The sequence below is a fragment of the Capra hircus genome, chromosome 28 (genome assembly GCF_001704415.2).
Source record: "Capra hircus breed San Clemente chromosome 28, ASM170441v1, whole genome shotgun sequence".
NCBI classification, from domain to species: domain Eukaryota; kingdom Metazoa; phylum Chordata; class Mammalia; order Artiodactyla; family Bovidae; genus Capra; species Capra hircus.
In genome coordinates, this window is record NC_030835.1 from 12,258,890 (window position 1) to 12,283,058 (window position 24,169).

Sequence of the window (24,169 nt, forward strand, 5' to 3'; positions counted from 1 at the left end):
CTGCCCAGCCCGGAGCTGAGGCGAGCCAGCCTGGCGAGCCTCCTCCCCTCCCGCCTCGGGCGGCCTGAGCCCGCGCCGGCTCCAGTTGCTGCAGCTGCTGTTGCTGGCGGCTGCGGGGAGCGCGCAGAAGAGGCTCGGGAGGCGAGGACGGGGACGAGGAGGAGCCTGAGCAAGCGGAGAGGAAGATCGAACGAAGGCCGAGGAGGCTCAGTGGCGTGGCGACGCGGCTCGGGGATCCCGGGAGCACGGGCTAGCGGCGTCGGCGGCGGGCCAGGCGCGGTGAACCTGCCGCGGCCCGACGCACACCGGGGCGGAGAGCGGGAGCCGAGCGCAGCCGGGAGAGGAGGGGCTGGCGCGGGGGTGCCCGCGAGGGGGCTGATGAGACATTATTAACGAGTTGCCGCCTAATAAGCCCAGAGCGGCGGGCTAGCAGCCCGAGCGGCGTGCGGGGAGGGGTCCCGGGCCGGAGCGCGGCGCACACGCGTGGCGCACGGCGGGCGGCGCGGCGCGGAGCCGAGGGCACCCGGGCGGGCGCGCAGAGCCGGGGCGGGCCCGGGGGCGGCGCAGACCCCGGGCGCCGGCGGCCCGCGGCGCCCCCTCGCTCTCGGCGCTCGGGGCCGGCGCAGCCCGGGACGAGCGGGGCGCGGGCCTGGGAGGGGATCTGCCCGCGCGCTCCGTCCCCCTCCCCCCCGGACGGGCGGGCGGCCGGGGGGAGGGAGGGCGGGCGGCGGCGGCCCGCTGTATATATCTCCGCGCACCCCGCCAGGTCGCGCACAGCGCCCCGAGCCCAGGCGCCTCCCCGCCCCCTTCTCGCGCTCCGCGGCGGCAGCAGTAGCAGCAATATGGCTGTTGATGGGTGTTCGGGGTGGTGCCGGCGGCGGGAGGAGCTCCCCCGAGCCCCTGCGCCGGCTGCCCGTTGCTAGCTATGGCAAATGGTGGCGGCGGCGGCGGCGGCGGCGGCGGAGGCAGCAGTCTTAGAATGAGCAGCAATATCCACGCGAACCATCTCAGCCTAGACGCGTCCTCCTCCTCCTCTTCTTCCTCCTCCTCCTCCTCGTCCTCGTCCTCGGTCCACGAGCCCAAGATGGATGCGCTCATCATCCCGGTGACTATGGAGGTGCCGTGCGACAGCCGGGGCCAGCGCATGTGGTGGGCTTTCCTGGCCTCCTCCATGGTGACTTTCTTCGGCGGCCTCTTCATCATCTTGCTCTGGAGGACGCTCAAGTACCTGTGGACCGTTTGCTGCCACTGCGGGGGCAAAACGAAGGTAACGCGCGCCCCGGGCGCCTCCTCCCTGCGCCAGCCCCGCCGCTTCTCGGCGTCCCCTGCAGCCCACCTCCTTGCCCCTCAGCGCGCCGTGCCTCCCTCCATCCTTGCCTGCCTGCCCCTCGCCGTCTTCCCTTCCCTCCGCTCTCCCGGCGCCCGCCAACTGGGGCAGCGGCCGGCGCACCCAGGGTGAGGAATTGCCCCCAACGGATGCGCTCCGGGACGCGGACGCCCCATCCCGACCTTTTAATTTATTATAGGGTTGTTTGCGGCAGCGGCTGGGGCCGAGACGGGGGACGCGCGCCGCTCGGGGCCGGTGGTGCGGAGTTAGGGAGAGCCGACCGGGCGGGCACCGAACAAGCTGGGGGCCGTGGGTGAGCTTTCCGCGCGGCTCACCTGCCTGGGCTGGGCTCCTTGTGGTGGGCGAGAGGGAGCACAACTCACACTTTAGAAACCTGTTGGGGAGGTGGAATCAGAAAAGGAAAATCCTACAGGCAAGGGAGGACCTCTTTTGGAACTAGGGAATCCCAAGGGAGGAACATGACCAGAGGGCGTGGGGCACCTGGAGGGGCGAGAGAAAGTTGGGGAGTAGCATCCCACTTTTAGAGGCAATCCGCGGAGGCTGCCGCTTTAGGAATGTAGCGAGGTGGCAAGCCTGACATCCCCTCCCTCTGTGACTCTTAGATATTCTCCTGGAACTGACCCCCGCTCCACGTTCTTCGGCATCTGTGTTCTCGCCCCCAGGCCACTGCCTTTAGGTCCGCGAAAATGCCACCGCCAGCGTGGCACTGGAGCGGGGGGTGGACCACCGAGAGCCGGCCAAGGCCGCGGTTCTCACGCGAGCCTCCTCCCCGACGTTGTTGAGGTGGCTGGATGTCGGCTATTCCTGGCGCAGAGACGCCCACCAGCACCCAGGCTCACTACACCTTATGCACGGTTGCTAGGCTGAATGCCTGGTCTGTCGCGTCGTGTCCCTAGAGATGTCCTCTCTCCACCCCACCCACCCGCCCGTCCCCCGCACTGGCTGAAGGTGCGGGGGGGGGGGCAGCTTTTCATAGAAAACTGCAGAATAAAAAAAGAACTGGGAAAAAAAGAGTGACCGAGATGCTTTCTGTTTAGACCACGTTTTAATCTAGGGGTCTAACCAGTGCTAGCATGTTCAGAGGGAGGGGGGATCAGAGAGGGACAGGGGACGGTGCAAGGTAGAAGCCCATCTCGGTGGGAATGCTCACGTCTTTTCTAATAAAGTTAGTCTGAGGACCCCGCAAACTTCCACAGGGCATGGCAACTTGTAGCAGCCTCCTTAATTGCTTCTGAGAGGGAGCAGGTAAGACAGGGGCTATAGGTTACACACAAGGGTGAAAGGAAGCTCTCTCTTTCTCTCCTGATCATTAATTATACATCCTGTCGGGTACTGGGGCTCAGCTGTGTTTTGTGGCAGCACATTTGTGTTTTGGAAAATACTGATGTGTTGGAAATAAGGGAGAAAAATAAAAGCCATCATCCGGTCCCTCCTCCTCCTTCTCTGAGACCTCCAGATGTTAGCCAACCAGTTTTCTCTGGAGTTACCTTCTTGGCCGTAGCAGTTTTTCCTTACTTGTCAAGGTAGAAGACCACCCACATTCCAGAGAAGCCAGCAGGTTATACAAGATCCTAACCCTGAGGCCCCCCCCAGACCTGGCCCCTTGCCGAGCCCTCCTGACTGGGCGCCTGTTAACGTTGTTGATGTTGTTTAGTTGCTAAGTTGTGTCGGACTCTCTTGCGGTGACCCCATGGACTGTAGCCCGCCAGCCGCCTCTGTCCATGGGATTTCCTAGGCAAGCATACTGGAGTGGGTGGCCATTTCCTTCTCCAGGGGATCTTCCGGACCCAGGGATAGAACCCGCAGCTCCTGAATTGCAGGCAGATTCTTTACCACTGAGCCACCTGGGAAACCCACGCTTATTCATAGAGTCTTCTTATTCACACATTCCCTCTCCTCTGCCTCCCCAGCAGTCTTCAGTCTGGGAATGTTTTTCCTTTACGGAGATTCTGTGACTACCCTTGGGGGGAAGAAAAGAGTCGTACAAATCTCAAATGTTCTCTAGACTGATTTTAGTGAACTTTTAAATGACCTCCTTATCTTTCAGGAACTGGGCAGGCTTGATCATACTGAGAACCTCTTTTTCAGTGAGTGAAAATAAGTTTCAGTGTTTTTGTGATCCTGGGGTTTTAAACGCAGCTTCTGAAGTCTTTTTACTCTAGGAGGTACATCAGTGCTACCGCAGTGCCTGTGATGAAATGCTGATTGGATATTTCAAGCAAAGAGTCTCTTTCCTAAATGATGACCAAGCATAGCTTTTGTAAGTTTTCTCAAGAAAACAGTTTTTTGGCAACAATCATTATAAAAGAACAATCCCTTTATATCAAGCTATATTTTGAAGCTCCAATGCATGCCAAGCTGACATGACCGGAAGTGTCTACAAAGAATCAGCCTGGAAAGAGAGATGCTTGCAGTTGGTTGGGAAGTTGTGAGGCCAGTATAGAGTGAGATAGGGTTACTTTTTGCATCTTTAGAGTCCTTTTTAAAAACATGCCTGGAATCACTGGCCCCTTGATTTGCTAAATTAAACAAGTGTGTATAGCCATCTCATTTTGCCCAATAGTAGTTACTTAGGCCTTTTATAAACTTTTCTTTCTACCCTTGAGGTCTGTATTTTTGCTGCAGTCTCTCTCTGTTTTTTTTTTTTTTTTTTTGTTCTTCATTCTTGTTGCTTTCCAAGTATTTAGTAGTTGTCAAGATGCCGTTCAGAAGAATGCACTTGGCTTCAGTTTGGAATAATTATTTTAGTGCTGAGCTTCCCATGCAAACCAAGGCTGCTTTTCCTCACTATTCTACCAGCCCTCAGATTTGTTCACCCTTATCCTAATTTAGCCCCAAGATGGTCTGACCTGCAGCTAGGGTCTTTTCCATGTCTGAAACTCTAGAGGAATAAGCTTCAGCTGCAGCTCTGGAATCACAGCATTTGGCCTCTGGGACTGTATCATCCTTTTTGATCAGAGGAACCCGAAACTGGGTGTACACCAAGAGCCATCTCATCCTTAGTCCCTCTGACCTCCGAATCTCAAATAGTGAATGACTTCACTGTTCTGAAAAGAGTGGCACGTTTAGGGAACAAAAGACAAAAAAGAATCCCGTTTTCTCGATGTTTGGAACTTGGGCACAGTCATTCTGGTACTATATTCTTTGCTGTACTTTTTCACCTCATGGTCTTTTTCTCTGATGGGTTTCATCAGAGCCCTCCATTCACTTGGCTGTGATGTGTCCAGGTCGAAGCCAGCCGCAGACTGTAGTGAACAAGGAGCTGCTCTGGCAGCCTCAATAAGGGTGTGACCTTGAAGGAGTGGTTTGAGTCTCTCTGGTCTCTGTCCTGCTGTGTGAAATATGGGACTGAATTCTGTGAGTGCTAGTGCCTCTTCCTGCCTGGGACTCAGTGGAGGACGGTGGAAGGAGCTGGTGATCTGTGGGTAAAGTCTCTAGCTTAGGATACGTTTTGTAATTCTCCAGCTTCAGAGCACTTATGTGTCTTTATTTCCACCTTCTGCTCTTCCTCCAGCCCACAGGCTGCTTTGCTTTAAATGCCTGGGGAAACTGAGGCCAGTTTCCTACGGTGGTGTGATTTGCTGGGAGGGGCCTCACATGGCCAGGCATAGACTCACCCTGTTCTCCGTGCAAGCCATCCTCCTCGTAGAAGTTTGTGTTCGATCAAGTCTGGTCTGCACGGAATGAATTATGGAGGTATTGTCTCCATGGCTGTGTCTGAGAAAACAACACGTTTTCTCTGTCAGGCTCGTGACTAATATAAACATCAGATCCCATTACGGCTTGGTGATTACCCAGGGTCTGGTCTGGCGCGTCCAATCAGGGCTGGAGCTTCGGAGCCTCAGAATTCTTGATTCCAGATTGGCCCTGGTGCCTCATCTCCTCCTGGAGATCGGCGGCGCTGGACGACCTTCAGATGCTCCGCTTTGATGGCGTCACTTAGGCTGGCCTTGGAGAAGCGCTCAGGTCCCAGGCACCGGGGAGCTGCAGGTGACCTTCCTCGTCCTGAGAGCTTTTCCTCCTTGTTCCTGGCTCTCCCTGTGGAAATGCACGCTTCCAAAGAGACACTGCAGTCAGACAGACCCGAGTGCAAATCGTAGAGCCCACGCTTGTTACCTGGGCATCTGTGGCTGGCAGCCCTGTTAAGCTGTTTGTCTTCACCTGTAAGAAGAGCGTGATGATGCTTCCTTTGTAGGTTTCTCATAAGGAGGGACAGTACTGGGTATATACCACCCAGGAAATGCCTGTCGCTTAGCAGGGCTGTCAATGGGAGCTCTCATGGCTTCACAAGGTGGCGAGTTTAAAATTTTCTCCGTAAGTCCTTGAACTTTTGACCCTAGAAGGACACTAACTAGAACAAATAGAGCTTTTGAACCAAAAGGGACCTTTAGACCCTGAAGTCGATTGTCCCTGGGTAAGCATCCAGTTAGGGGTCAGACTGAGGTTTGAACTCATGACTCTTGGCTGTTGCAAGTCTGGCAGGTGGGGGAGGGGCAGCCTGGGAAGGCTCCCTGGACATGGATGTGGATGTGGAGGACAGCTTGGCAGTTTGGCTAGTGCTTTGATGGTGGGGAAGAGAGTGATGAGCCTCGTCATCGTGTGGCTCCAGGAGCTGCAGACCTAGAGCAAGTGAAAGGTTTGGTGGCCATGCGTGGCTGTCTAATGTCCCTCGAGAAGGGATGAATTCCACCCCTGTTATCCCCAGTCCAGTGCTCACAGACCTGTTCCCCTGAGGCTGCGACAGTTTCCCCACCAGGGTGCCCTCTCCCCAGACCAGCTCTACCCTGATGGTCCCCAGAGCCGTATTTCCTCCAGTGTGTTCTGTGGAGCACATGGCCTTGAATTTACCTTGTGAAACGAAATGGAAAGTCAGGACATAGCTGACTTTCTGCCATAGCTGTCATAGCTGCGGGCCCTTGGAGAGACACATCTCAGGTTGGGAGAAGTTCCGCGGGAGAAGAATTGCGTAAACTGCCCTTGGCCTTACTCACTTTGAGCAGCTCAGCCTAGGTGTCAGGGTCACTGGGTAGCATCCCAGAGTCAGCCTGTGACCTTGGGCAAGGACTTTGCCGCTTTGTACCTTAGTCTCCTCATCTGTACGCTAGGGATCGTCGCAGAGCACAGCCCCTTGGGATAGGTACTCTAGGGGACCCCACTTTATAGCTTTTCCTAGGAGGATACCAGTGACTGCGAACCATGTTCTGGCCCTGCTCCCGGATGCCCAGGGGCCTAAAGAGCTGCCCTAGTGTGTGGCCTTGGGGAGAAAGAACTCCCAGAGCAGGGATCACTAGGGCCTTCTTTCCTGGATGGGGACGTCCTCTGTGTGGCTGCTACAGGGAGTTCTTGCTTTGGGTCTCTCTCTGGCCAGGGCGAGAGGAGCCTGGTGCTGAAGCAGTCAGGTTGGCATTGGATTACAGCGCCAGGACCTCCTTCCCAGTGTGGGCAGCCGGGGTGTCCCTGCTCACAGTGGCAGTGGCCGTGCTAGCCTGTGAATCACAGTAGCCAACACCATTTTCCTGGGACGTCAGAGCTGTGGTGCCCCTGCCGGGATGCCCCTGTGGTTTGCATGAGAGGGGCCGTGTTGGTGCCACAATGCCACAGCTCCTGGAACCCTGCGGGGAACCCTTTTCTCTGTGAGCCCTGTCTGGAGGTCAGGCAAGGTTGGCCTCCCACTGGACCTCTGACCTCCCAGAGCCTTCCTGTGCATAGCAGGGAGCAGATCAAGAGACTGTTCTTTTATGAAATGCTTCTTTCCTTAAAAAAAAAAAAATTATTTCTTTATTTGGCTGTTTCAAGTCTTAGTTGCAGATCTTCGCTGTTCTTTGTGGGAGGTGAACTCTTAGCTGCAGCTTGTGGGATCTACTTCCCTGACCCGAGATGGATCCTGGGCGCCTTGCATGGGGAGTGCAGAGTCTTAGCCACTGGGTCAGCAGGGAAGTCCCTGAAATGCACCAGGTGGAATGCTGACCCTGAGCACACAGACAAGGATGCTCGGGGGCCCAGCCTCGGAGGCGAGGTGTGCACTCTGGGGAGAAGGCTCCAGGGCTGTGCAGTTGGGGTGTCAGATCTCCTCCAAAGGCCGGAGGGAGCATCAGTCTGTTTGCTCCTGGGGCTTCTTGCACCTTAATATGTACACGAGTCACCTGGAGAACTAGTGGGATGCAGATTCTGACTCAGAAGGTCCAGGGTGGGGCCCAAGACTCTGCATTTCTCATGAGACACCCGTGCTGGGCAGACCACGCTTTGAGAAGCAAGTATCCGGTCCCTTCCTTAGTCTCCGGGCAGTCCCTCTCTGAAGACAGGGCTATTTTAAAATATGGAAATTCCCATTTCCTCAGCAGTGGGAAGGGATGAGAAGAGGAAGGTTCACTGTGCCAGGACAACCAGCTCGAGAAAACTCAGCTCAGGCCTCCTTGCCTTGCTGCAGTTCAGTCTGGACCCTTGCTGCTAAAGCTGATTCTCGGTGTGTCTGCGCCCAAGGAACCCACAGCGCCCTTGGTTTGAGCTTGGGTCACGGTGGCCAGGGCAGCGTCCTGCAGATGTGTGGGGTACGGTCCGAGCGTCGCCCACAGGCTCTCCCTCCTGCCAGTGGGTCCCGCTGCAAGGGGTGAGACTTTCCGAAGTCCAGGATGGCAACTCAGCCAAACCACCCTCTTGCAAAATTAGAGGCTCGTGGTGGAGTGGGGGCTGCTCTGTGGTGAAGCTCCGGGAAGCCTGCTGCTGGCCAGGCCCTCTGGACTGTTTGAAGTCGGCGGGCTGCAAAACTGCAGCCTGATTTTCCATAGAGACCCCGGGTGGGCCTTTCGCAAACCCTCTCACAGAGGGCGCAGTGTGAGAGGATTGGGTTCAAGACCTGCCACTGAGCGTGGAGAGATGGGTGGCCCTGAGCTCCTCCGCCCTCCAGGGGTACTCCTCCGGAATTCCAGCAGGGGCCGTTGGAAGTAGCTCCTTTTCTCACCCTACTGTCGGGTTTCTCACGGCTGGTACCGTCAGGGGCTTTTTCCTGGAGATGTGCTTTCTGTGTTGTTCCGCTGTCAAAGGGGAGAGCCTGGAATAGACATTCATCCTGAGCAGATGCTCAGCCTAAATGAAGGCCTTAGCATGATGCCTGGCACACAGTAGGTCCTCAAATAATTTTTTTTTTTTAATTTGGCTGCACTGCACGGCATGTGAGATCTTAGTTCCCCGACTGGGGATTGAACTTGCATCCCCTGCCCTGAGAGCATGGAACCCCAACCACTAGATCGCCAGGGAAGTCCCAGTCCTCAGATGAATCTTATGGTTATTATTATTGTTGTTTTTGCTTTTGTTCCGTAGTAAGTGCATCCTGTGTTCCAGGAACCAAGATAGGTGCTAGAAGAAAAATAAGATCAGTCTGTTTGATGGAGGGGAGGGAAAAATTCAGTTATCTTCTTATGAGTACACACGTGTCTGGTCTCTGAGTTGCCTGCAAACCCGTCTGAGGGCAGGAAGAGTTGTGTAAATATAAGCAAACGTGTATGTTGGGTGGGTCCTTCCCACAGTGGTTTCGAGTGGGCATGGGGGGAGCTGTGTGGGAATGTTATAGGTACAAATAGAGTTTGCTGCTCTTTAGGGTAATTCCTTAGAAGCTATGGAGAAACTCTGAGTGAAAGAGATAGGTTTGATTCAGTGACAAAATGATATTTGAGTCACTTCTGAATTTTAAGTTTTCATGCCACCCTGGTCTCCCCTGACCGGTGGGTAATAAGAATTAGTTCATGATGAGCTCTTGTTCTTGAGCTGTATGAGACAGGCAGGGGATGGAAGGACAGCTTCAAAACAATGGCTGCCCGAAGATGGGCTTTGCTTTGTTTGGGACATTATTTGGTGATTGTCTTTGGGGCATTGTGTCTAATTGCCAGTTTGGAAATGTAATTGGCACTCTGGGTCCAGAATGGATCTACTTAACATTGTCAAGCTGAGCCTCGGAATCATCTCTGTATAAGATCTCATTACCTGTGACTAATGTTTCTTTATGTGGCCCAAAGAGAAATTATTTAAAACATCTCATCTACTTTGTATTCTTTGTGCTGCTTCACTGGCCTCCCTACTAGGCTTATCCAGGGGACCAGATCCGGTTGACTCTGGGCCTTTCAAAGGTAATTAACAGGAACTTCCATGTTCCTCCCTTCCCCTCTTTCTCCTGCTCTCCATCCTCTTCCTGACTTCCCTTCTTCCCTAGTGGTTCCTGCCAAGTCCAGGAGCAGAGGGACTAAAGTTTGCAGGACAGCAAGTAAGGGCTTGATCTCTCAAGTTTAGAAGCATGTGGGATTGTGATGTTGTAAGCATAGAAAGGTGCTTTGGGGCCGGGTTCCTACCTCCTTTTCGGCAGTGCTGGGAGCCCTCTGCCCCATCTTTAGAGGAGACGGGGGTGTTCATGGTCTTCTGAAGTCACCATTCCGTGGGAGCACAAGCCCACCGTTGAATGGAAAGGTCTTTTTCCTTGCACTAGCTGCTCTTTGCTTCTGGGGTGTTTCTGGGACATACAGAACACGTCTTGGTAGGTGATGGATTTTGGATTCAGTCCAGTCCAGAAAGGCCCGGGACTGGTTTAGGTTTAGGTGTCAGCAATGATCTTGAGATGTAGGATTCCCTTGACTTTGTTGCTACCATGCAGGCCACTTTCTTTTTCTTTCTCATAACTCTCTAGTCCCTCTTCCCCAGAAGTGGTGAGGTTTCCCCATGTCCTGTTCCCCAGAGTTTGCACTAAAAAAAATTTTCTTTAAAGGTTTATTTACTTATTTATTTATTTTGGCCTGTGGTGGGTCTCTGTTGCTCCTTGTGGGTTTTCTCTAGCTGCGGCAAGTGGGTACTACTGTTCATTGCCGTTTTAAGGCTTCTCATTGCGGGGCCTTCTCTAGGCACACAGGCTTGCGTAGCTGCATCTCCTGGGCTCTAGCGTGTAGGTTCAGTAGTTGAGGTGCGTGGGCTCAGTTCTCTGTGGCATGTGAGATCTTCTCGGACTGGGATTGAACTGGTGTCCCTTGCATTGCAAGATAGATATTTAACCACTAGACCACCAGGGAAGTCCCTGTGTTGGTTTCTTATTGGACGCTGCGGGTGAGGATGTGGCTGTCCCTAAGCCATCAGGTCACCTCTTTGTCCCTGGGTCGTGCCTGGCATTCCCAAAGTTCAGCTTCTTTCAGAGTTTAGTGCTGGGCTTGGCTGAGAGCAGATGTGATTTGGGGGTGATGCCAGGAATCAGATGTGGAGCGTGGATCCTTTGTTAAGAAGCACAAGTTGGACTCTGCTTTCTAGGTGTTGGCTAGGATGGAGAACAGACAGCGATCTTGAGCCTCTTTTTGAAACATTTAAATACAGCTGCTTCTAGAATTGAAGATTATTCCTCTCCAACTGCTCATCTTATCTCTTCTCCTCTGGGCTTCTCTATGCCACTGCTGTCATTCTCCCTATTTCGCTGAGCAGAAACAAATCAGAGCAGAAAGAGAGCATGCAGGAGGGGAGGGTGGAGGAGGGCAGTGGGGAGCAGGAGATGCTCACACAGAGAAATGCAGAATTTCTCTTCTGGGAACTGCAGGTTAGATAAATATGTAATTGGGTGGATTTTGTTTTTGGTCCCTTCACCTTTGTCTTAATGAATAAATCATGATAAGTGACCTCACCCCCAAGGTGTGCAGAATGATATAAAGACCAGTGGAAAGCGTGCTTTCCCTCTTGGAAGAGTTTAGCTTTTCAGGTGAGAAGTTCCTTCTGATTAACTGCTGATGTGAGGTGTGTGCGGCCCTGTGACACAGACGCCAGGGGTTATAAGGTTTCTGGGGGCTTTTCTTCTTTGTGCACCTGTTTACGCAGGAGCAGGGTTCTTTTCTTTGGGAGAGGATGCTGTATGAACTAGTTTTCTCTTTACTTGACTTTGGAAAGTAGACTTTTTGTGGCTCTGGAAGGGAAAAAAGTAGATGAACAATGATTAGCAAATGAGAGCTCAGAGATAAGGGACCTGAGACTCAGAGGAAAGATCTGGAAGATGAAAGGGTTCATCCAAGTGCTGAGGATTTTCAGGACCAACGTTAGCTGGCCACTGCTTAATACATTGTTTGCCTTCTTTGTGCATCTGGGAGCGCTTTCCTCATAGTGCTTAGCAGCATTGTTTTAACTGCTCATGAATTATGACCATTTCTCCCATAGATTGTGGCAGCCACAGCTGACCAGGTGGTAGGATTCTTGAAGAATACAGGAATGGTGTCTTGAGCTGAGCCCATCAGAGAAGTCGGTAATTTGCCTGTCTTAAAGAAATCCATTTCTTAATGTTTGTGTACTACCCTGTCTTCCCCGTAAGATTTCTCTTTCAGTTTGTGTTTTGTACTTTTGTCCTTAATCCTAAGTATGTATATATTCACTGTAGAAGATGTAGGCAGGACAAAGAGGCATTGGCAGCAGCAGCATTCCTATTATGATGGCTATTATGTCAAAATCCCAGAAAACAGCAAGTGTTGGTGAGGATGTGGAGAAATTGGAACCCTGGTGCACTGGGTGGTTCCTCAGAAAAACTGAAAATAGAACCACCACGTGACCTAGCAGTTCTACCACTGGATACATATCTGAGAGAAGACGTTTGTGTGTTTCTGTTCATATCAGCGTTATTCATGATAGGTGGAAACAACCCAGATGTCCAAAGATGGATAAATGGATAAACAAAATGTGGTACGTACATGCAATGAAATACTATTCAGCTTGAAAAAGGAAAGAAATTCTGACACGTGCTACCACCTGGATGCACCTCAAGGACATTATGCGAGGTACAATAAGCCAGTCATGGAAGGAAAAATGCAGTGTGATTCTGCTTATATGAGGTGCCTAAATTCCTAAAGACAAAAGTAGAATGGTGGTTATTGGGGTGGGGAGGTGAGGGAGTTGTTATTTAATAGATATAGAATTTCAGCTTTGCAGGATGAAAAGGTTCTGCATGGTAATATGAATATACTTAATATTACCAAAAGGACTTCCCTGGTGGCTCAGATGGTAAAGTGTTTGCCTACAATGCGGGAAACTTGGGTTCGATCCCTGGGTCGGGAAGATCCCCTGGAGAAGAAAATGGCAACCCACTTCAGTACTCTTGCCTGGAAAATCACATGGATGGAGGAGCCAGGTAGGCTACAGTCCATGGGGTCACAAAGAGTCGGACACGACTGAGCAACTTCACTTTAATATTACCAAATGGTGTACTTGAAAATGGTTAAGATGGTTAAGTTTATGTCTATTTTCCCACTGTTAAAATTTTTTTAAGAAAGGAAGAAAATCCCTCTAAACCCCACTTCCTGGAGTTTGTCATCATTATCTTTGAGCACATTCTTGACCGTGCTGCTCATGTTTGTCGGTGGGGCAGCTGATATCTTTCCTCCGAGGTCTGGTAACAGGCAGTCCCAGGAGAAGTTTCCTGGCTGGCCTTGTTTGGCCCTGATGGTACCCACAGTGAGAGCAGAAGGGCGGACCCAGCAGCCCTCTTTCTGCCGCTGAGTCTCGTTCGATAGTGTGTGAAGTTAAAGGCCACTGGATTTTTTATTTTTTTGCCTCGGTCTTGAGGCATGTGGTAACTTAGTTCTGGAAGCCATGCCCCCTACATTGGAAGCACGGAGTCTTAACCACTGGACTGTCTGGGAAGTACGTGTGTTTTTGATTTTGACATGTAAGCAGCTATGGTATCTTAGGCAAGTCATTGTCTCTGAGCCCTAGTTTTCTTGTGTGAAACATGCTCTCTGATTCATTTCAGAGAGATTTCAGTAGACAGCTATTTTTTTTAAATTAAAAAAATTTTTAACACCAAAAACATTTTTTACTGGAGTATAGCCAGTTAACAGTGTCATGGTAGTTTTAGGTGAACAGTGAAGGGACTCACCCATACATACACATGGATGTGTTCTCCCCCAACCCTCCCCGCCATCCAGGCCGGCACATAGCATTCAGCAGAGTTCCATGCGCGATACAATAGGTCTTTGTTGGTTATCCATTTTAAATATAGCTGTGTGTACATGACCCTCCCAAAGTCCCTGATTATCCCTTCTGCCTGGCAAGCATAAGTTCATCCTCTAAGTCTGTGAGTCTCTTTCTGTTTTATAAGCAAGTCCATTGTATCATTTCTTTTTAGATCCCACATATGAGAGATGTCATAGGATATTTTTGCGTCTCTGTCTGACTGACTTCACTCAGCATGACACTGTCTACGTCCATCCATGTTGCTGCAGATGACATTATTTCATTCTTTTTAATGGACAGCCATTTCTTAAATTGGATTTTAGAGCTATCATTTTTACCTGATAAAGAACCTACGATTAACTTACCCAAGGCAGTGGGTCCAGGGAGCAGGTCTGGTTCCTCTATGAATCCCCAGAGTGAAATTTGATTGACCTGTCCCCAGAACTTCCATATTGATTTTGACGAGGTGACATATTTCAGAATTACAGTCTGGGGACATAGGCCCCATTGGAAATACCATGAAACTTATCATTAAAAGAAAAAAGAGTCTGAGAAATAGGTTTTTATGACTGTGCTGTTACTTCAAATGACGTAGCCACACTGTTGTTGAAGTTTTTGTTCTAATTTCTGGTGTGGGGGAAAGGCTGAAAAGGTCTTAGACTATGGTTGTTGCTGTTGTTCATTCGCCAAGGTGTGTCTGACTCTTTGCAACCCCATGGACTTAGATTACAGACTAGACTATAAACAGTCCACTATGATAGACTGGCTTTGTTGAGGTTGGGAATAAAAAGAAACATCTGATTAGAGAGGAGGTCATGCTTACTTTCTTGCTTTTCCTTAACTCACCCCAGAAGACAACTCCAAAGCGAGAATGTTCATCTCAGTCGTATTCCACGGCATTCCAGTGGCCAAAATCAGGGATAAGATGACCACAGTGTCTGTGGCAAAGGAGAGAGTGTCCGATGGAGTCAGTAACTTCTGAAATGCCACCCCTCCGTCACAGCCAGCGCATCAGAACTTGCTGAATAGTCTCTTAGATTATATAACATTAATCAGATTATGCTACCAGGGCCATGCATTAAATTTTAACTTGCCACAGATACATTCTGTTAATACTTCACAGATCCAGAGTGCCAGGTAGTGTGGGGGCTTTATCGAGAGAATTGGTGATGATGTAGGACTTGATGAGGCCCGGACAAAAATACTTTCCTTGGATTTTCTGTTATATTTTAACTTTTATTGGAGGGTTGCAGGCGTCCTGAAAGTATTTCTTACAAAACTAAAAAATTGAAGACTGTAGTTGTTTTCTTATCTGTAGTACTGAATAGTTGATTTCTGGCCATGAGCCAGTTAGGACAGAGATTTTTTTGAAAGCTCTGGAAGCTTTTCATTTTCCAGTGACAGGCGATGCAAGCACTCTGTTTTTAATTGGACCCTTCTTTAAGTCAGGAACTGAAATGTTATCATGCAAATCTCTCCTGAGTTGCATGGAAACTAATAAAATCACGAAGGTTTCTATTTGTACTCTATGAACACAGACTGTAATGAAACTGAAGCAGCTATCTCCAGGGATGATGCTATTTAAATGCTAGGCAAGGCTTGACAGCAGTTTTAATGGTGAAAAGAAAACCCAGCGAGAGAGCCCTCCCATTCTCTCCTCCCCGCCCCACCATGCCTGTTCACCCCTGCCCCTCTTTGCTTCCTGACCTTGGAGAGATTCGCTCAGAACAGAGACCTGTCATTGTTAGCACATCCTGTCTACACCTGTTGTAGAAAACAGCACCTGTTCTCAAACATTCTCTCTTGGTCTTTTCTCTCCCTCCTCAGACATTGCATTGACCTCCACACTTACCAGTGCTTTTGTTTTGCTGAGTCTTTCTGTGTGAACTGGGGTAACTGGCTTTTTAGGGAAAACATTTAAGAAACTTTTAAAAGTAGTTCCTATAGCATCAAGCACTCCTTTAAAATTCCTTATGTTTATTACGTTGTTTAAACCTCAGCACAGTCCTGTGGAGTGAACATTTTTTAAAAATTAATTAATTAATTTATTTTTGGCTGCGCCAGGTCTTGGTTGCTGCACGCAGCCTTTCTCTAGCTGTGGTGTGCGCGCTTCTCGCACATGGAGAGTGTGACCTCTAGGCACGAGGGCTCAGTAGCTGTGGCTTAGTTACCCCGCAGCATGTGGGTTGAACCCGTGTCTCCTGCATTGGCAGGCAATTCTTAAGCGCTGGACCGCCGGGGAAGTCCTGGAGAGAACCTTTCTGTGACTCCCAGTTTGCAAATTCGAAGACTGAGGCATAGAGGATGCAATTTTCTGTTTCTTTTTTGGGTGACAAACTTTGAGCATTTGTGTGCCTGATGGTTCCTCAGCTCGTTATATTATTGAATCCTCGCCACAACCCAGAGACAGAGGCAGTGTTCTCATGCTCGCTTTTCAGGTTAGGAAATAGGGCCGTGGAGAGGTGGAGTGACTTGCTCAGGGTCACACGGTAGTGAGGGCCAAGCCAGGTGTGAATCCAGGCAGTGGGCAGGGCAGCCCATGTGTCCAACCCCTGCACTGTCCACCTACAGTCACCAGCCCTGCAGTGGCAGGTGGGCCCTGCTCCGCTCATCCCTGCCACGTATCGAAGGAAACTTTGAAGACCTAGGACTGAAGAGAGGATGTAGTATGTAGAGAGGCAGTCACCGTCCTTAGATAAAATGTGAGATTCCCCTGGACAAGTTCGGAAAGGTCTATGCTATCTGGATAGAAACGACCCTTAAGGGTTATCTAGTCCTCTGACTCTCTCCTTGTCTTGGTTTCCCTTGCTGGTCAGTGGGCTAAGCACCTTTTCTCTGCCCAGCAGGCAGGTGTGCTGTGGATAGCTGTGCACGTTGCTCACTGCACAACTGCAGGGCGGCGATGACATTCACATATGGAATAGGGCAAATATACCATATCCCTGTCATGAGGTGTAGGTGGAGGCATCGAATACGTATTGGGGCATTTTTCTGATCGTCAGTCTTCCTGGAAGTTTTGGATAAAAACATAGTTTTAATATTAACACATATACAGAAGCTATTAGGAGTAGGATGCAGAATTCAAATGTATTTTAAAAACTCTTGACAAATGGGCAGGAATAGAGGTGCAGATGTAGAGAACGGACTTGTAGACACAGAGGGGAAGGATCGGGTGGGATGAATTGAGAGAGTAGCGTTGACGTGTATACCCTGTGCTGTGCTTAGCTGCTCAGTCGTGTTCAGCTCTTTGCAACCCCATAGACAGTAGCCTGCCAGGCTCCTCTGTCTAGGGGGATTCTCCAGGCAAGAATACTGGAGTGGGTTGCCGTGCCCTCCTCCAGGGGAGCTTCCCAACACAGGGATCGAACCCAGGTTTCCCACATTGCAGGCGGATTCTTTGCCATCTGAACCACCAGGGAAGCCCAAGAATACTGGAGTGGGTAGCCCGTCCCTTCTCCAGGGGATCTTCCTGACCAGGAATCGAGCGGGGGTCTCCTGCATTGCAGGTGGATTCTTTACCAGCTGAACTACCAGGGAATGTAAACTAGATAGCTAGTGGGAAGCTGCTGTGTATCGCAGGAAGCTCAGCTCGGTGCTCTGTAATGACCTGGAGGAGTGGGGTGGGGCAGGGATGGGAGGGAGGCTCTGAGGGAGGGGATCGATGTGTACTTACAGCTGATTCACATAGTTGTACAGCAGAAAGTAACACAACACTGTAATGCAATTTTACTCCAATTAAAAAATAAATTGAAAAAACAAAAACAAAACCCCTTGAGAGTTATGTGTGGGAAGGGCAGGGGCACTCATTCAGGAGTGTGTGGAGGACTGAGATAGTTTGACCCCCACCAGCAGAGGCTTCTCAGTAGACTCTGAACCAAGCATCCTGATGTGGAATGATGCCCTACATGCTATTTGCTCATATCTCAAGCTCTGCAACTGTGTTATTAAAAGAAAGGAAATTCTATGAAAAGCAAATAAATATCTCTGAATTCCCTGGCCTGCTATAAATAAAGTGCGTTTTGAATGTCGGTGGGCCAGAGAATTTAATCTGCACACTCAGAAGGAGGTAGTGGTAACTTATTCAGTGGCTGTGAATCTTCCCTTGCCTTGGAAAGATCGATCTCTTGCTCCCTTCACTTCCATGGCCTGAAAATACAGTATTGTATCACATTATGGATTTCTTTCTAACCACTGGACATTGTGGCCTTGTGCCTGCCAAACCCCATGCACGGAATATTTGGTAGCAGATACGAATGGGTCAGTCCACGAATCTTTATCAGTGTGGCCATTCTTTTTCTAGGGACGCAGGGTTGTGTAAGACGTAATTTCCTCCCTGGCAGCACCGGTAGCCACATTGCACGGTTCTGGGGTACCATTGCCATTACAATCATGAATGATGCCCCTGGAATTGTGCACTGTGCAACCCACATGTCCATATGTGTGACTTTTCTAGACATCTGGCTGAGTGAATATAATACAAGTGAAGTTAAAAACGCAGCATGAGGTCCACAATTCTTCAAGGCCAAACAAGTATGAGACGTTAAGAATCCGAGAGTCCAAACAGGTGGACAGCACAGAGAATTGGTCGGAGTTGGGGTGGCCAGAGAGAGTCCGCTGGGGCTGTGGGGTTGTGAAAGTGGGCCCAGCCTGCCCATCCCGAGGCCTGGCCTCCAGGACAGGCTGCTTCTGTGACTTCTGAGCACTGTGACGTAGGAGGCCTCCCATGCTTGTTCTTAGCTTGAGCTTTGGAGAAGGGTGAAAGCTTGGGGGCCTGCCCATGTGGGTCTGTGGGCGAGGAATAACAGGACCCCTAGGATTTGGAAAAGCCCTCCGTTGCTAGCTGTGCTATTTTTAGCTCCCTCCTGCAGCCTCTGCTGTCTCCAGGTGTCTGTCAGCAGAGCATCCTGTGCCTGTACGGAAAACGGCTGTGGGAGTCCAGGCTGGCCGGCTAGGCGGAAGCAGTCTTGCTACCAGGCCCGGTGGCCGGGCCGGGCCTCAGAGGCTGGCAGGCTGCTACGGGGGCGGTTGCGTAACTAGCCTTTCCGCTGGTCACAGTGCTGCTGGCTCTGGGTGAGGAGGTCAGGCCAGAGTAAACAGGTCCACAGTCCACTGCTCCTCGCCGAGCCCCAGCATGTTGGGCACACTCATGGGCCTGGTGATGGGCTGGTATGGGCAGGAGCTACTTTTGCTCTAGAGCTGTCTGGCCATGGCTGCAGAGTGCCCAGGTCTGGGCCACCTGCCTGGACTGGGAATGGTGGAGATGGCCTGGCCCCACCCATGGCTAGTCCAGATGTGGTAGAAGGCTGGGCAGTGGCCTCAGAGATGGTCTGCTCCTTCCCTTCCTACACTCCACGCTGCCTCCCACATCCTTCAAGCCTGGCTCATGTGCTGGGAAGCTCGCCTTCCTGGGAAGCCTTCTCTGCTCACCTGAGTCGAGGCTTGGTCTCCACTGTTAGCCCCACCTTGTCCTCTATCCTGTGTGAGCATCATCCATCGAATTCTCCCTGTGGACACGGCTGGTGGTTTTCCTTTCTTTGAACTCCTGTGCCTCCTCCAGGTGATCCCAGGGAGTGGGCAGCAGGTGTTGGCTGATCAATAACAGTGTGGCAGCTTGTCTTCAGAGAAGCTCCCAGTAAGCCATGAGTCTGCTGTTCAGACTCTTGGGTAGTGCCCCCCGCCCCACTTTTGAAACAGGGCTGGCTCTGTGACTTGCTTGTAATCAGTAGAATGTGGTGGGAATGGTTTTGCTTCTTCTAAGACATGGTCAGAAGCACCCTTGCAGCTTCCCTCGTGGCTTCCTGGAGAAGGAAGCATACAGGGTGTTACTGGGTATCACACACTGTTGAGCACTCCACCTGCTTCCTTGGGTTAATCTTCCAGAAGAGGCCATAAGCGTGACTCAGGCTCATGCAGAGTAGCCTGACCACCCTAAGAGCTCCATGCTCTGAGAAGAGCAGGCCACTTGGAGAGGCCCGGGGATGTCCTGCCGCGTGGAGGGAGAGAGACTCTCCAAGGAGCACCAAGGCACCAGACATGGTGGGCAGAGTAGATCTTGGAAGTAGATTGTCCAGCTCCAGCTGATATGAATCAGAGCTGAGCCAGCAGCTCATCCTCCCTGAGTTTCTGACTTATCCATCATAAAGAAAATAAAGTGACTATTTCAAGCCACTGCATTTTGAGGTAATTGTTTTATCATAGAACTAGATGACTGGAACACGTAACTATTAAAGGGTGATCGTTCCACAGACTCTGACTTTTGCCTGCTCTCTGGCTTGCTCTTAGATTTCTTCCCAAGCTCTCTGCACCCAGCCGTAGAGGACTTCCTTCACTTTGCTAAAGTTTCTGTGTCTATACCCCTGGGCCTTCACAAACGCCATCCGCTCTACGTGGAATTCTCTCTCCTTGACCTCTGTCTCCTGTTTGTCTAGGGATGTGCTGGTACCTGTTTAACCTCTAGCGAGAAAGCCGCAATCTGTAGCATTTGTGGATACGTTTGTGGCGTTTGTCAGTAAATATTCCCACCATGGCTGATTCCAAGATAATCAGCATGGTGGCGCAGAACAGGAGGCGGGTATGTTGTCCATATTGTATGTATGTGGAGACGGAAGCTCAGAGAGCCTTATTTCCCTCCGTAAATCATGCGCAGGCGTGGACTCTGGTCTGCTTGGCTTCAGGGACCATGGTCTTTCTGCTGACCTCCGCTGTTGTCAATGGCACCCCACTCCAGTACTCTTGCCTGGAAAATCCCATGGATGGAGGAGCCTGGTAGGCTGCAGTCCACGGGGTCGCTAAGAGTCAGACATGACTGAGCGACTTCTCTTTCACTTTTCTCTTTCATGCATTGGAGAAGGAAATGGCCACCCACTCCAGTGTTCTTGCCTGGAGAATCCCAGGGACGGGGGAGCCTGGTGGGCTGCCGTCTCTGGGGTCTCACAGAGTCGGACACGACTGAAGCGACTTAGCAGCAGTAGCAGCAGCAGCAGCAGCAGCAGCCGCCGCCGCTGTTGTCATGAAGGACGGAGCCCATCGTGAGCACAAGCCTGCTGCTGGGCTGTCCCCTTTCTTCTAGGCTAGTGGTTCTTCCATTGCTCCTTTGAGTTACTTCTGGCTCTTCCTCATGCTTTCCACACCTAACCAGTCACAGATAAACTAATTTTTCTCTTTGACCACATTACTCTATCTAGATTCTCTGGTCGTGGAAGCATTGAATTAAGAGGGGCCTGTGCATCCATCTTGAGGCTTGATTAATTCTGTGTATAAGACTAGTTTGCTGCTGTAATGAGCAACCTCAACATATCGAGGGCTTAATACAGAAGTGTATGTATTGTTCATATAAAGTACCACTGATAGTGTGTGTGGGGTGTTGGGGGTTGGGGTAAGGGACTTGTTCCAAGCAATCATTCAGGGCTGGTTCCTTTTTTCTACCTCCCCTGCCCCTCCTCCCTCCCCCGCTCCACAGCTTGTGGAGTCCTAGTTCCCTGACCAAGTATTGAACCTGGGTACTCAGCACTGAAAGCGTGGCATCCTAACCACTGGACTGCCAAGGAATTCCCAGGGTTGGCTCCTTATGTCTGTGGGTCTTCCATTTCAAAGGGGCACTGAAGGTCTCTGCTGAATCCTCTGCACCCATCTGACAGATATGGAATGGAAGTAGGGATTGTGAGGTGTGGTTGTGTGAAAGTGATCCTGGAAATCATTCCCATCACTTCTGCCCACACGGTCCATTGGTCAGAACTTTCACATGGTACCTTAACTGCAAGGCATCCTGGGATATGTAGTGTTCCCAGGAGGAGTAGGAAGTGGATTTGGAGAGTGCTCAGCTGCCAGACGGGGCTCCGGGGTGAGGGTTTTTGCCGTCCGCAGCTGGCTGTGCCATAATTAACGATGACCATGACCCAATAACCACTCTGGGTGTTAATACTGAATATTAATACTCAGTGTTAAGATGGAATATTCAGAATAGAAATATTGAATATTAACACAGGGTGCTACTAGGTATCACACACACCGTTGAGCATTCTACCTGCTTTTTCTCACATGATCCTCTCAAAAAGCCCGTGTTGTAGATGTTATTACCATTAGCCTCATTTTGTAGCTGAGCAAACGCTGTGGCTTGCGGTGGGTATAGCATGGGCCCAAGGGACGTCACTTATCTGAACTCAAAGTACTCTGGCTTCAGAGTGTTAAGTCTTAGCCACTTCTTCCCCTGCTCTGGGGTTCCCTCAGCTCTCCTCATTCTTGTCCCTGCCTTCATTTTATAAGTTATTCTGCTTCTTAAACACCTTCAGGAACAAATGGACCAAGGGGTTTAAATGCCTCCTTCCCCCAGGTTCCAAAGAAAACGGAAGAGCAGGCCATCTCGACTGTCCCCAGGTGACGCCCCTATTCTCCACCAGAGTAAGGGGTGGAAGGGCGGGGCAGGGGGCTGTCTCTGCCCTCCCTCTGATGTGAAAGAACTGTCTTCTCAGCTCTCTCCTGCTTTGAGTATAATTTATACCTTGATGGGGCTCTTTGATTGGAATATCAAAAGCAGAAGGGGAATGGATGGCAGAGGTTGGTTCCCCGGTCTCTTGGCTCTCTCGCTGCCCCATGGCGAAATGGGACAGGAAATGTCATTTCCCTTTGGCCCATTCCATCCAGTTCAGATGTCATGTTTAGCAGAGTGAGTCCAAAAGTTCACTGCTGAGACAACAAGGGATCAAACCTGAGGAAACGTGAGTGATGTGGCTGCTCTTTTAAAACTCAATGGGCCGTAACACACGTGTTCATCTGGGCAGCACCTCTTGTTCCAGTTAGCTCGGTGTAGTTAGCAAGAGCGTGCCATCTGGAGCCAGACTTCATGGGCTCAAATCATAGTTTTGCTCCTTGCAGACTTAAGAGATCTTTTATAAATTGCCTAAACTCTCAGAGCCTCAGTTTACTTACCTGGAAAGTGGGACTAGTAATAGTAGTTACTTTATGTGGTTGTTGGGAGGATAATGTGTGTTAATTGCTTAAGAGTAGCATCCGGTACAAGTGCTACATACTTGTTAGTTAATATTGTTATTTCACTTTGGTCGCCTTTGGGAGACTGACTCTTACTGTTACAATCACCTTCTAGGTGGTAACTCCATTTCCAGAAGGATGGCTGGCATGCCTGTACTCATGTTGGAATGTAGTGTAACTGAAGCCTGGGACTGTATGCTGTCCATCTTTGCATCTGAAAGCCCTGTGCAAAAGTTGCCTGAAATATCATTCCCTTGTTGAGGACTCCAAAATGATAGGGTCTTTTTTATGTTTATCTCCGTTTCCTTAGTAACCTAGTGTCCAGCATCACAAAATTCCTCTCAAATAAATGCAGGACTGAAAGAGCAAATGATTTCATCCTTACTTGGAAAGTGAAGGTCTCTCCTTGGGAACAGGCTGGTGATAGCATCGGTACATTCTTTTGAGTGTTGCTGGGGTGACATCTCAGCATTTGAAAGTCAATTTGATTTTAGAAAACTGTCCAAGGGAGTGTGCAGGCAAGTATAATGAATAAGAGAGGAAGCCAATGTGGGTAAGGTATTTCTGGTCCCCTAAATGTGTAATTATGATTGCACGTAAGAATCTGAAAGTTCTGAGTGGTGTGTAAATTACCTCTGTAGGCGATTTCCAAAGAAAAGTTCTAGAAATGCTTTGAGTATTGGCAGCATTGGAGCCAATGTGTCATTCCCCTACCAGCCTCCCCACCGCAGAGGGGGAGCACACGTTTTGAGTGTTGACTTTTGTCTCTTTAAATGTAGCCTTGGATTTGGACAAAGATGGGCTTGGGTCCCAGCTCTACCTTGCACTAGCGCCGTAGCTGTGGCCAGTTATCCTCGGCAAGCTCACTCTCTTCTGCAGTAGAATGTGAATACTGAGAATACTTGCCATGTAGGGTCTTTTGTGCAGGTTAAATGAGACAATCACCTTGAGCTCTTAGTGCCTCTTAGGTGCTTAACAGATGGCTCCTGCTATGAAGAGATGGAGTGCTATTTTGATCCCTCTCCTCCATCAGTAGCCCTGGATGAGGATGCCAGGAAGATGAGGAGGCAGAGACCCTTAGAGGGAGCCTGGTAGCCAGGCGCCAGCGGTGAGTACCAAATGAGAGCTGGATGAGATGGTCCTGTGGGCCTCTGGTGCTTTTGTAAGGATTTGGCTTTGGCTCTAAGTGTTCTGCCCTGCACCAGCCCCTCCCCCTCCTCAACCTCAGACAGATGGAGATCATAGCGAAGGGGAGAAAAGAGATGGAAGGTAAACAGACGGAGATCATAGCAAAGGGGAGAAAAGAGATGGAAGGTGTTGGAAGGCCCAGAGGTGCTTCTTCCAGAAGGCTGAGGGTCTGCGAAGAGGCTATTGAGTCTGGTAGGCCCATCTCTTTTCTGTCCTGAGCAGCCTTTTCATCCTGTGAATGCCCTCAGGGGCCCAGTGGGCTAAGAATGGACAGGAGATCTTTGGGGCTGTAAGGGCCCTGAAGAAGGCCCTTCTCCAGCCTCAGCTTCCTTGCTGGGGTTACTTCTTATTTTTCCTTCTTATAGTGTTGCGTGAGTTCCTGCTGTACAGCAGAGTGGATCAGCTGCATATATACATATATGCCTCCTTTTGGGGGTTTCCTTCCCCTTTAGGTCAGCACAGAGCATTGAGTAGAGTCCGCTGTGCTGCACAGTAGGGTCTCATTGGTTATCTTTTCATACATAGAATCAATAGTATATGCATGTCAATCCCAGTCTCCCAGTTCATCCCACTCCCCCCCCCACTTGGCATCCATTTGCTTGTTCTCTATGACTGTGTTTATTTCTGCCTTACAAATAAGATCATCTGTGCCATTTTTTGTAGATTCCATATGTATACTTTAATATCTGATATTTC

The 24,169-nt window shown here is 50.4% G+C and overlaps 1 protein-coding gene across 32 annotated transcripts in view; it reads left to right on the top strand.

Annotated features, from left to right (window-relative positions):
- The window catches only part of KCNMA1 (potassium calcium-activated channel subfamily M alpha 1), a 768,728-nt gene continuing 745,119 nt past the window's right edge, over positions 561-24,169 (top strand). For 26 of the 32 annotated variants that reach the window (XM_018042422.1, XM_018042398.1, XM_018042424.1 and 23 more), the window contains exon 1: positions 741-1,267. In XM_018042422.1, coding sequence (XP_017897911.1) covers positions 926-1,267 — 342 coding nt within the window. In that variant the 5' untranslated portion in view covers positions 741-925. Of the gene's footprint in view, positions 1,268-1,526; positions 2,078-24,169 lie in introns of those variants that run through there. The other 6 variants (XM_018042413.1, XM_018042410.1, XM_018042416.1 and 3 more) reach the window with 5 other exon arrangements.